General features: G+C 39.7%; 1 protein-coding gene across 7 annotated transcripts in view; it reads left to right on the plus strand.

Moving 5' to 3' along the window:
- The window catches only part of INPP4B (inositol polyphosphate-4-phosphatase type II B), a 709,083-nt gene that overhangs the window by 520,269 nt on the left and 175,320 nt on the right, over window positions 1–13,494 (plus strand). For all 7 annotated transcript variants that reach the window (XM_055144517.1, XM_055144520.1, XM_055144516.1 and 4 more), the window contains one exon: window positions 1,512–1,659. In XM_055144517.1, coding sequence (XP_055000492.1) covers window positions 1,512–1,659 — 148 coding nt within the window. The remainder of the gene's footprint in view (window positions 1–1,511; window positions 1,660–13,494) is intronic.

Raw genomic sequence — 13,494 nt, forward strand, 5'->3', positions numbered from 1 at the left:
GGGGCCTGCCATCATACTGGAAGTACTCTATTGTCTTCTGCCTTCTACTGGCACTTTTCAAAGTGAGCACCCTAGTTAATTCCCGGTAGGGAGTAGATAGATGTACTGGAAGGTTTGAATCTGGTCATTGAAGAATAAGGTATTTGATATGAATGTTTCTAATGCAGTTATCAATTCTCATAATGCCTAACTATACCTGTGTGAGTGGATAGTTGCAGTAGAATAGACAAAGAGATATCATTATGAAGTTCAGAAAGATACTTTATGTTAAACCAAATAGTGAACGAGATTCTTAAAATTCTGAACGAGATTTTTAAAATTCTGAAATTACAAAAGACATTTTCTCCTATACATTGTGGAGACTTGGCCCACATATGTAGTTTGCTTGGCATTCTCTAAGTCTTGCATTGACTTCAATATCAATCTCTATTTTGATTTGGCTTTATTGGTAAATTGAAGCCAAACAGTCATAGATCCTTGCCTGGTGATTGGTCTTCTAATTTATTTCTCATTATGCTTTGGTTTATGAGTATAACAAAGACATTCATTGCCTCTTAGCAGTGGGAATAAAATCCTACAGTGAAATATACGACTTGGGGTGTTGTAGGATTATCTCACACAAACAGGTTATCTATATAAATCTCTTCTTTTATTATTCTTTTGTGACCTTAATCTTTTGTTCTCCATCCTTTACAGATGATATGACTTTGTTCCTTATTCTTTGTTCATTGCTTACACCCGAAATACACAGTTAATGTTCATAGTTACCCTCTCTTGCTTCTTATTTGGCTTCAGAAAAGTTTGTTATTGACCCATTGGCACTAAAAGACACATATTATTTGAATTTTAATAGACCTTAAGCAAAGGAGTCAACGTCTCGTTTAAGGAATGATTCCTGGGCAGGAGAGAGTACAGGGGTTAAGGCTGATCCCTGTTTACACCCACTGCCAGGAGTGAACCCTGAGTGCTGGGCCAGTACTTAGTCAGCCCCGATCACTGCCAGATTTGACCTTAGCTCTCCTAACAACCCAGAAGAACCCAGAGATGACTCCTATTTAGAAATAGGGCCACAGAAAACCACTGAAAAGTCCTATCGATTTTCTCTTACTTTGTAAATGGTTAAACTTAACTAAGAAATATTGGGATAAATTCAAACGTGTTCATTATGTAAAAATATGTGTAGCCTCATTCATATTTATAAGTACATAATCTAAGAAAGTCTCTGGAAGAGGAAGGAATACGTGGTAAATTAGAGAAGAAACAGTATCAATGCTTGTGAATTGGAATCTTATTTGGGCCAAATAGAGACTAAAAGTCCTAGAGGTTAAAAAAAGGGGAAATAAAGGAGAGCAGAGAATTTTCAGAAATTCAGGTATGCTCATAATGTATTATGATAAAATTGTCAAATAATTAGAATGTCACATTGACTGCTGATTTTGTTAGATGATCTTTCCCTAATGTGAATATATGTGTGATGTAAGTACTGACCTTTATTTTGCCTTCCTTTCTAGTGCTAAAGAACCCAGTGTGTAAGTTGTATAGATTCCCCACATCTGACAATAAGTGGATGCGGATTCGAGAGCAGATGTCTGAGAGCATCCTTTCTTTCCATATTCCTAAGGAATTGATCGCCCTTCACATTAAAGAGGATTCGTGTAGGTAAGGAAAAATGAGTCATTATTTTCTTTTACATTACTTTTTTTTTTCTACCAGACATTTTCTCTGAAGATGAGACTATATATATATATATATATATATATATATATATATAGTCTCATATATATATGTATATATGTATGGAGAGAGAGAGACTGCAATATCCAATATAGAGATCCTTTGTTCTGATTTGTTATTGCTGACAATAAATGTGACTAGTCTTATTAGGGGTGTCAGAATGTATCCCCATTTTTAAATTCTCAGCACACAAGCCAAAAAGACTGGATTCATGACAAAAATGTTAACATTTTGGATATAACAGCTTAAACATATTGATAGAGTGTTTTACCTCCTTTTTTTAAAGATATCTTTAGAATATTTAAAATTATGTATAATTTGTAGATTGCATTATTTCTTTTTGTATAGCTTAGAGTTTAACTGACACTTGACCTTGGGATTAGTTCTTATATCATGGTCTCATTTACTATGGTTAGTATTTCTTTAAAGGATTTTTTATCTGACTTTCTGTAAGAGACTACTGATTTGTAACAAGGCTTTCAGATAGTATTTGTTGGTCTAAAACACTCTTTAGGGTGATTGATGAAGTATGCTATATGAACGGACAATATTGTGATATAACAAAATGTGTTATTCTGTTGCTATCTTGCAGGAAGATTTGAGTACTTATAGATAAGAATGTATCTGAGCCATATCTAGTCATTTTTTTCCTACCTTATAGACCTTTAGTGACTTTTAAAATGCCGATGTTTCATTATGTTAAATACCAGTTAAGCCCTAAATCCTGGATACTAGCATATACTTAAGTAGTGGTTAATAACTTATAATTGCTGGAACATACAGCAGAGTAAAAAGTGTTCAAATTTTGAGTTCCTGTCGTAAGATCATATTAATGTGTTAGGTTCCTTAAAGAATGGTACCCTTTTAGTTGATGCTGTAGTTACTAGAAATGACATTTATTTAAAGCAATGAGCATACTATGGACAGGGCAGGTCTTATCTAATAATTTTGGTTAGGGTACTCTTAACTGAATATATATTTGCTCTCCAAATGAGAATAGAAATTAGAAAAGAGAACCTGGGTTTTAGGAAAATCAAAACTGAATTATAAGAATTCAGCCCTAGTCCACGGAAATAATGATTGAAAGGGAGACAAGGAGATGGGTATTTAAGGATAGCAGAGTAGTAATAATCAGAAAACAATCAGGTTTTGATTCAGACTAAGAGAAGAGTAATGTGTCCTAGAATATATCAGAACCAGATGCAAGAATGAATCAATATAAGCCAAATATTCTGATAACTATCCCCCATTTTTTTTTGATAATATCCCATCCTAGAACTAGTAGGAAGAGAAAATGGCTGATTAAATTCTTAAAAGGGATAAACAACTTTTCAGTATCAATATTGCAAACCACAGTGCCCAAAAGAGGAAAGAGAGAGAGAGAAAGAGAGAGAGAGGGAGAGGGAGAAGGAGAGGGAGGGAGAGAGAGAGAGGAGAGAGAGAGAGAGAGAAAAGCGCCTGATGTACAATGGTGGAGGGATGGGTGTTGGAATACTGTATGACTGAAATCCAATAATGAACAGCTTTGTAAAAAAGTTAATTCATTCATTTAAAAATAATTAAAGAATTGGGGCTGGAGCAATAGCACAGCAGGTAGGGTGTTTGCCTTGCATGCAGCTGACCCAGGCATCCCATATGGTCCCCCAAGCACCACCAGGAGTAATTACTGAGTGCAGAGCCAGGAGTAACACCTGAGCACTGCTGGGTGTGACCCAAAAAGAAAAAAAAAACTTAAAGAATAAAAGATAAAATACAACGGACTTTAAGAATAAAGAAAAACAAGGATAAACAAGCTTCTTAAAAGGTTACAGGAATATGGCATATGGATCTGTAAAGTCATCAAAGAATGATCAACTTCAAATTTTAGCATTTTTTACCTGTGGAAAATTAAAACCCACCCTGTGTGTTTTGTTTTTTTGTTTGTTTTGGCCACTACTGGTAATGCTCAAACGTTATTCCTGGCTCTGCATTCAGATATTGCTCAGATGGTGCTCGAGGGACCACCTGGGATTCTGGGGGTTGAGCCTGGGTCAGCTGCATTAGGGCAAGTACGCTACCCACTGTACTATCTCTCTGACCCTGGGATCCACCTTACTTCATGGACTTAGAGAAATTACCATTCTTTGTAGTGGCTATAGAATGAGAAAAGATGCCAATAAATGAACATTAGTTGAGGGATCTGGTACCACTTTTTGGCTGAGAATCAAAGAAGGAAGTTTTCAGATGAATCGTGTTCTAAATTTTAAGACGAGATTTTATTTTACAAACTAGCACCTGAAAGCTCTATCTACCTGTAGACATAGCCATTCCCACCGACACATCCAGAATGAAATAAAAAATGGGAAAGGAAATAAGGATCTTTCAGAGTACTATTTTATTTCTACCACATACTCTATCTAACATTACTAGTTCATGGCTTCACATTTGGGTGTTGGAAATCTTAGCTGGGGGACCACTAATATCTCTTTTTCATCTAAGAACACAGCTAGTGAAAAAAAAAATAAAATGCAAGCCTAGGAATCTTTTCCCGGTCAGCCCCTGCCCGTCTGCCTGGTCATCAGTTTCGGAAAATGGTGGAGGTCGAGAAGCTGTCCTGCAAGTCATGCTGTCATGCCAGGCTGTCACGCTGGCCCATGGTGCGTCCACTCCATGGGACCATCCCACCGGTGTCTCGTCTCTTTCCATTTCTGACAGCAGAGCCCTCGGAAAAGCGAGGAGTGGAGATTAGGGAAAACATGGCCATTAAGTCCATAAATTCTAGCAGCCACCGACCCGTCCTCTACCTCATTCTATTTTAACACTACAATAATCCTGTCCACACACACACTCTGTTCTCTCACCTGGCTTTCCACTTCTCTTTTGTTAAATACACCTAAAAAAAAAAAAAAAGCAAGCCCATGGAACGTGCCGGTCAATGGCTTTGGTAAAAACTTCTAAATAAAATATTTCCTTAATGAGGAATAGAAGTGGCATCTGCTTATACTGGGAATTGTCCGGAGAAGGAAATTCCATAGCACCTCTATCAAATCAAAGTATGTTGGAAGTACATGGCAGCCTGATAGATTCTGAAAATTAGCCCAGCCTGTTGCATGTGCCTTTTTCTTTGTCCATACCTTTTCTTTGTATAACTTCTTAAAAATTAATTAATTAATTAATTTTTTAATTAATTAATTAATTAATTAATTAATTAATTTTTTTAATTGATTCATCATGTGGAAAGTTACAAAGCTTTCAGGATTAAGTCTCAGTTACACAATGCTCGAACACCCATCCCTTCACCAGTGCACATATTCCACCACCAAGAACCACAGTAAACCTCCTTCCATACCCCCACCTTCCCAGCCCCCCACCCCACCTGTGTAGCTGATAAATTTCACTTTACTTTCCTTTACTTTGATTTTCTTTGTACAACTTTTATCAATAAAATGTGCAGCAGCAGTTTGACAGGGGCCATTAATGTTTTGTAAAGAAAAGGAGAGACAAGTAAATAATCCTGAAGATCCCCAAGGGAATGAAGAAGGAAAAAAATGTCCAGCTCTCACAGTGGACTATAAGAGGATATAGTTCATCTAAACCAGACTCAGAGACAAATTAGAAAGCACCATCATCCTCAAAGGAAAATGCCAAGAAACAGCTAATAGAGGGAATAATGAAATTTAGAAATGCAACCGCCATATTAAGTTCCCAGACCAGCAGAAAAAACATTTAAGAGGAAAATCTCATCTGTAATGTGGAAGACAAACAGGATAAGCATTTATTAAATGATAAACAAAGGTGGAAAAGTTTAAAATGATGGCATATAGGATAATAGATGTGCAGGGCAGAAAGCAGGAAACTACAAAAAAACAAAACAAAACCCACGACTTTGATGTGCTCTTGGGGGTAGAACAGTTAGTGGCAGAGCTTGAAAGAAAACAATGAAAATCTCTGCAGTTTTGCCATTTTCTTTGACATGCTAAATCAGGTCAACTTTACACTTCTCCATAGAAGCCAAATGGAATAACATCTACTGAGTTTTGAGAGGAAAAGGTTGTGACCCCACTTTATTATATAGAGTCAGGTCATGAAATTTTTATGAATGAAGGCAGCAGAAATGACATGCTGAAATATTCAGGAGCTCAGAAAATGTCACTCACCAAACTTTCCAGAAAGACCTACTTGGAAGTTTATACCTTTTAAATGAAATTAAGAACAGAAATTAAGAATTACATCTAAAATATTACAAATAGTATACAAAATTAAATTATGATATAGATGAATATGATATAAACACAGGAATAATTGGGGTTTGGGGGTGTCTCACCCGGCAGTGCTCAAGCCTACTTCTGGCTCTGTGCTCAGGGTTCACTCCTGGCATTGCTCCGAAAACTGTATGCGGTGCTCAGGATCAAAACTGGGTCTGCTACAGGCTCTCTGCCCACTGTACTGTACCTCTGACCCCCAGCAATACTTAGGGCTGCAGGAAGAGGATGCTTCATAAGGTTGAGAAATATTTTTCTCGCTTTCATTCTGCATAGAGCTCTTCTCTATCTTTTTGCGAGGGTGAGGGAGGGGGTGGCAAGGGGTTGTCGCACCCAGCTGTGCTCAGAACTTAGTCCAGCTCTACAGTCAGGGATTTCTCCTGGTGAGGCTTGGAGCGCATGTGAGGTGCTGAGGACTGAACCCCACTCGGCCCAGTGAGCCCTGGATTATCTTCTCAGTTTCATTCTAGTTTCTCTCAGATCCTCTGAAGGGTTTCGCACTGCCTACTGTTTCTCTCAAGCCCTCAGTTAGAGGAATTCTTCCTCGTGTGATGCCGCTAATGTGCTTTAGCGTGCTCGGTGCCTGTCCTTGGCAGCAGCAACCGTGTATGCCGCTGCATCTTGGAAGTCATTCTGCAATAAGCCCGGACAGCTTTCTTCTATGGTTAGCTGCACTGCTAAGAAAACTCCATACCCCCTTATTTAATGTCTGAGATAAGTATCAACAAGAGAGTATCGTTGGGATTGGGGAGTAGCCCTGACGCTGGTGGAGGGAGGGGTAAACGATCACTGTATGAGTGAAATGCAAACACAAAAGTTCTTAAGTTTGTAACTGTACATCACAGTGATTCTCTAATAAAAATTTAAAAAAAAAAGAGTACCAGACCCTCTGCTCGTACAGACTATGGTCCAAGAGGTCTTCTAACCCATTTTGGCACCCAGAGCAGCTTCTTACAGACATGCATCTGGACTGTGAGCCGTACTACGACTATGTGCCGCCCGGGGAGGGATTTTTCCTCTCCATCCTGTTTTTCTGCACGGAAAATAGCAGCGGCGGCATCATGCACGTGGCGAGGGCTACCCCCTAAGAGTTGTGCCCAGAGGTAGGAACTTTGCAATGCTGTGGCTCATAGGCGATCATGGGAAGGGGGTGGTATCGGCACGCCCTCGGCCCAGATAAGATCCAGAGCTGCTGCTCGCGAAACAGACCCTCTGCTCCTAAAGACTATGATCCAAGAGGTCTTCTAACTCGTTTTGGCATCCAGAGCGGATTCTTACAGACATGCATCTGGACTGAACTGAACTAAAACATCAGAAATCCAAAACCGCGCGAGAAATTAGTAAATGATGCCTTTACAGCAGGCCTGATTGTTGGGGGAAAATTCCAAACAATAATAGTGAGCTCTCTATTGAAATATTGAATGTATTCAAAGTATAGAGAATAAAATGAAGATCATCAGCTATTTAGGTGGGGGCTGGGTGGGAGGGGGGTATATTGGGGTTCTTGGTGGTAGAACATGTGCACTGGTGAAGGGATGGGGTTTCAATCATTATGTGACTGAGACTTATACCTGAAAGCTTTGTATTTTTCTTTCTTCACGGTGATTCAATATAATAAAATAAAATTAAGGGGAAAAAAAGAGTAGCCCTGAGTAACAGCTCTTAGCGGTCACTTTTGCTTTCTTTCTTCTTTCTCTTGGCCACACCCAGCAGTGGTCAGGGCTTACTCCTGGCTCTGCATTCAGGGAGCATTCCTGGCAGACACGGATCTAATCCAGGCTGCCATATGCAAGGCAAATGCCCCGTCCACTGTACTGTCTCTCCAGCTCCTCAGTGACCGTTTTTTTCAACAAGGGCCAGATAGCAAACACTTCATACTTTAAAAGATGCATGATATGATGATCTGTGACTACTGCTTGGTTCCAAAACTACAATCCATAAAACAATCTAGGAATATCCATAAATGTATCACAAGACTGTTTCAACAAAACATTCATTTCAAAAAAAAAAAGAACTGGCCTTTCCACTTAACTGCCAAGAGGATGGATTTGCAAACAAAGTCTGCATTCTGAAAGACACCTTCTCTCTGGCTGAACTGACTCAGGCTCACTCCTCACCCCAGCTTTTGAAAAGTGTGTCATGTTTTATGAGGGAATACAATGTTTTATAGGGAGGATGCCCAGATAACCTTGGTCGCAGAGTATAGGGAGAGAAGGAAAGAGTGTGTGTGTGTGTGTGTGTGTGTGTGTGTGTGTGTGTGTGTGTGTGTAGGGGGAAGATGGAGATGGGGGCGGGGAAGAGAGAAGAGAAGCAACAGAGGTTGGTCAGGAGAGTCAGGTGCAAAGCTGGTATTAAAGAGTGATAGAGCGGAATATCCAATCCACAGACCCTACTACAATGAAATCAAGAAGCCCAAACTGTAACAACTGAACCCGGAAAAGTGCCTATCAAGAGGGCAGGCAGGAGGCGGGGGCTATGGGAGGGAACCTGGGAACGTTGGTGGAGGAAAGGTAACACAATGTGGAGATCAGTGCTGCAATATTGTATGTCTAAAACTCCATTGTGAAGAACTCTATAAATCACAGTGCTTTAATTAAAAAAAAATGTCTATTGGGAAAAAAACTAATTATGCCAGTATATTTTCATGAAATTTTTCTTCATGTTTCAAGGTTTGTCCCTAATCTCCCGACAAATTACCTTGAGTGCTATAAGCACCTCCCCAATTCTGGTTTTTGTTGCTCATTTGAGTATAAAGTATTCGGGGAAAGGCAGAAACTTGAAGATCAGTAGCAATACACATCATATGAAAAACACATAGGATCAGTCTAATAAACATTTTCTGTTACAGTGAAAAAGAAACTGTCATGTTTTGGGGGCCACACCCAGTAGTGCTTAAGTTTTATACCTTGTTCTCTGCTCGGGAATCACTCTTGGCAATTCTCAGAGGACTATATGAGGAGCCAGGGATCAAAGCTGGGTCGGCTGCATACAAGACATGCACTGGGAAACTCTTATACCATCACTCCAGCCCTTCACTTCAGCTTTGAACTTCTGTGCATAAGCTGGTGACCAAACATAGGCCACTAACCATTCTGAGCCATGGGTCTCTATCTCTCTGAGAGGGTTTGCAGAATTATTAGACTATTACACAACTGCCCCTACTTTATGAATAGAGTGGAAAGCAGAAAGTTGTAGAGGCTGGTGTGACTGACATCAGTCTCATACACTCACAGAGATTTCCTCCACTTTAACTCTAAATTTCACTGTGGAAGAAAAAAGCAGTTAGTATTTGGCGAAATATTAGGACATATATATGTGTATATGTATGTATGTATGTATATATATATATATATATATATTGAGTCTTAAAGACAAAGCAAAAAAAAAGTGTTTCCTACTTTTTTTTTAAGCAGGGTATAAATTAAATCTCACTCATAACAGCCAAGTATCTCTTTGATTTTCCCACATCTGAGTGGGTCTACCTTTGCCTGAGGGACTGGACGGCCTGCAGGGCCATGCACTCGCTCTGTGACATATACACTCTCTGTGTCCACACGGGGCAGTGGTTCACTCTGCAACAGAGGCACACTGATGGAGCGACCCAACCCCCATCACTTCTGCACAGGTTTGTCCTTGTCTGTGACGGCCACTCCCAAACTCTCTTAGTCACTTAGTCTCACAGGAAATGTGACATGGACTCACTGTGATATATTTTGAGATTGTCCAGACTCAAAGGACTGCGTGAGGTCCATTCCTTTAGGTGCTCTCTCCAATTGGTCAAAGCATGAAACACTCACTAACTTCAAGTTTGGATGCACAAAAGTTTTTGAATTGGCAGCGAAGTGTTTTCACAACCCTCCACTCTGGATTTTATACGGTGACTTAGATTCCCCAGTTTCACACACAGAAAATCATAGACATCACTCAAGTTATGTTTGCTGTTGTGAAGAAAGGCTTATATTGTGTGTAGCAATTTTCTTATTCTTTGTTCCTGGAGTCATATTTTACAAATATAGAAAATGTATATTGAATTTTTACCATGAAAATAATGAAATGCTTGCTGTAGAAAATGGTAAAACACAGAAAACAGGAAAAGGGAAAAAGGAAAAACACCCCAAATCCTTCACCAGAGAGGAATATTGTCTTTATTTTCTCCATTTACCTCACTGTAGGAAGCCAAATTTTTGACTTCCATTACCATCACTTGCTAGAAATCAGACTTAATTTTCTTTGCAGAGCTGAGTTGCATTATGAATACATCAGTTATTCTACTATATACTGTTAAATTTAAATGCAAGCTACTAATCAGTAACCCCTGCCTTATTTTGATTGTGTCTTAATTTTGATTTGACACCTAAGAAAGACTAATCAGAAGTTACACTAACATATTGTCAGTGGATATTTCTGGATGATAGATTTATGATAATAATTCGTCACACAGAGAGGAAAACTCCCCAAATCCTAAGGATCAGGAGTGGAGCACATGCTTAGCGTGTATAATACCCAGACTCCCCCGACCCTTGTTTCCTACTCCCAGTGCTATATGGGACCACAAACACCTCTGGGGTGACCCTGTTGGCCCCAGCATCACCAGATGCCATCAGGGCTTGTGGCCAGACTCACATCACCAGCACTGGATTGCACTGCCACAACTGGACACTAGGCCCAAACACTGTTGGGGACCCCTCTCCTCCCAAAACAGAGAGAAATAAAAGAAAAAGTGAAATGAATACACTCAACCATATATATATATATATATATATATATATATATATATATATATATAAAAATAACAGGTCATACTGAGACTTAACAGGGACTTGCTTTCTCCTTTTTTACTTTCACCATAAATGTCAAATGCATCCACATTATCTTTCCCCCTTGGATTTGGTTTTTAAAGGCGGATGATTGTTTTCTTGGTAAAATCAGCAGTTATTTAGAGTTGCCTTTTCCTGCCTTCTCCCTCAAGGAAGTAAATTGATGAGTGCAGATGGGCACTAGAGTCAACGACATTCCCGGTTCTCTTCAATGTCCTTTGGGTACCTACTAGTTTCTATGAAGCAGGTGATGCTACTATTGAGAGGAGATGACTTCATCCTGTCTTGGGGACAATGTCCAGGAATCCTGCATAGAAATGGCAATGTTGAGTAGTGCTTGGCCCTGATACTCGGGGTGTACCAAGACGCTGCCCTGTCTCACTGGGATCTGTGAGAGCTTTCAGATCTTTGACACTCGGTGCAGTGGCCATTGGTGTGTGTGTGTGTGTGTGTGTGTGTGTGTGTGTGTGTATGTGTGTGTAGGGGGTGGGGGGTGGGAGGGGCCTTTGTGTCTGTTCGAGTACATGCATCTTTGCAAACCGTGTTTCTAATGCTGAAGCTGTACAGCCTTTCAGCTGGGCTGGCCTGCAGGCACTTTGTGTCTGTCTTGCCAAATTATCACCTATAAAGCCGTTACCGTCTTCTTTAGTGTCGCCATACATTTTGTTAATGCTGAGTATTTCTTCTTCAGCTTTTGTAAATTTCAAAGGTTTGCTCGATTGAAAAAATGTTGGTTTCTAGGTAAAATGATATATTTTAGGCTGAATTTCCACAGTTTAAATTTAGCATGAAATCCTGGTGTGTGCACGTGTTTGTGTAGATGGGAGTGTCTGGTGGCCATCAAGTGTGCTTTATCAGAGTTTACACTTCTAAGCTATAAAAGGATGTGGGAAAACTGATCCGGGGACAGGTTTAAAAGAATTTAAGGATTTCAGTGGAAATGGATCTCATGGCCCATAAAACTCCTGAGGGGAGAAAATAGTTTGTGGTAGACAATACATCTTTCTCGTTTTCTCCCGCTTGCTTGCTTTCTTGTGTACAGTTTCCTTTGTTGATCCCAGGGGCAGGGAAGAAGACAAACTCTTCGCCATAAAATGTTAGGAGTTTAGAAGAAAGGATAATAATATTTTTGACAATTAACTTTCATATTCTCAAATTTTATGGAAGCATAACTATGTGTATCATACAGAGATATAAACTTGTAAGTGCAATATTCCAAACTCTGAAACAAATACTTTAGCAAAGCAAAATGTGATGGAGCCTGCAGTACTTAAACTTTAGATTGAAGTTCTGTTTCCATTTCTTCAAGAGAATTGTTCCTGCTTTGTCTCATTGGGCATATGTTATATGAAGGTGATTAAATATTTCATGTCAATGAAGACAAACACTTCTTCTTTTTTTTTTTTTTGCTTTTCCGGTCACACCCAGCGAAGCACAGGTATTACTCCTGGCTCTGAACTCAGGAATTACACCTGGCAGTGCTCAGGGGACCATATGGGATGCTGGAAATCGAACCCGGGTCGGCCGTGTGCAGGGCAAATGCCCTACCCACTCTGCTATTGCTCCAGCCCCCAAACACTTCTTTTATAGATGGTGAATAAGATGCTTTGAAATCTCAGGTTGATGGTATGTTTCAGAGATATGCTTGTTTGTATATTATCTACTGCTAAGCACCCTCTCTAGTTTTAGTTAAAAGCAGAAGACCCACAGTTGTCAAAAAAACAGATGATGGATAAAGAAACTGTGGCATGCAGTGGGAATACTACTCAGCTTTGAGAAAAAAGATGAAATCATGCAATTTGCTATAGGGCATTTGCCTTGCATGCGGCCGACCCAGGTTTGATCCCTACATAGATGGAGCTCGAGAATATCGTGCTGAGTGAAGTTAGGAGAGGGGCGGACACAGCATGATCCCTCTTAGAAAGAACCATAGAAGGGGAATACTAAAACCCCGAAGGCAACAAAAACTGAGAACTGAAATTCAGTAGGAAATTTCTGCAGGGCAATTAAGGGAAAATGGTGGTTAGGATAGAGAACAGACGGGGTGGAGTGAAACAGACGCTGATGGAGGGTGCAGTGCTGCAATGTTTTATTCGTGAAGGCCCACTATAACAATTTTGTAAACCATAGTGCCTAAATTCCACTGGACTGGAGCTATAGCACAGCGGGTAGGGCATTTGCCTTGCATGCGGCCGACCCAGGTTTGATTCCTCTGTCCCTCTTGAAGAGCCCAGCAAGCTACCGAGAGTATCCTGCCCACACAGTAGAGACTGGCAAGCGCCCCGTGGTGTATTTGATATGCCAAAAACAGTAACAAGTCTCACAATGGAGACATTACTGGTGCCCACTCGAGCAAATTGATGAACAATGGGATGACAGTGGTACAGTGCTATAGCGCCTCAACTCATTTTAAAAAAAAAAGAAGACATTTAATTTTCTGACATCACATTGTGACTATCATTTGAAATGATTTGTTTTATTTCTGGTTGATAATCCTATAGAACTGCTCTTTAAAAATATTAAGGCTACATATTAGGGATCATAAACTAAAGCTACAGTATATTCTGCTATAGTCTATTTCAAAGATATCCCTACTCTATAAAAATATGCTGTACGATTTTATAACACAGTGGCCAACCTGTTCATTTAAGATGGTTTTATATCCTGAAATATAATTTATGTAAATTTTTTGGAAATGTTTT

The sequence above is a fragment of the Sorex araneus genome, chromosome 7, assembly GCF_027595985.1.
Source record: "Sorex araneus isolate mSorAra2 chromosome 7, mSorAra2.pri, whole genome shotgun sequence".
NCBI lineage: Eukaryota > Metazoa > Chordata > Mammalia > Eulipotyphla > Soricidae > Sorex > Sorex araneus.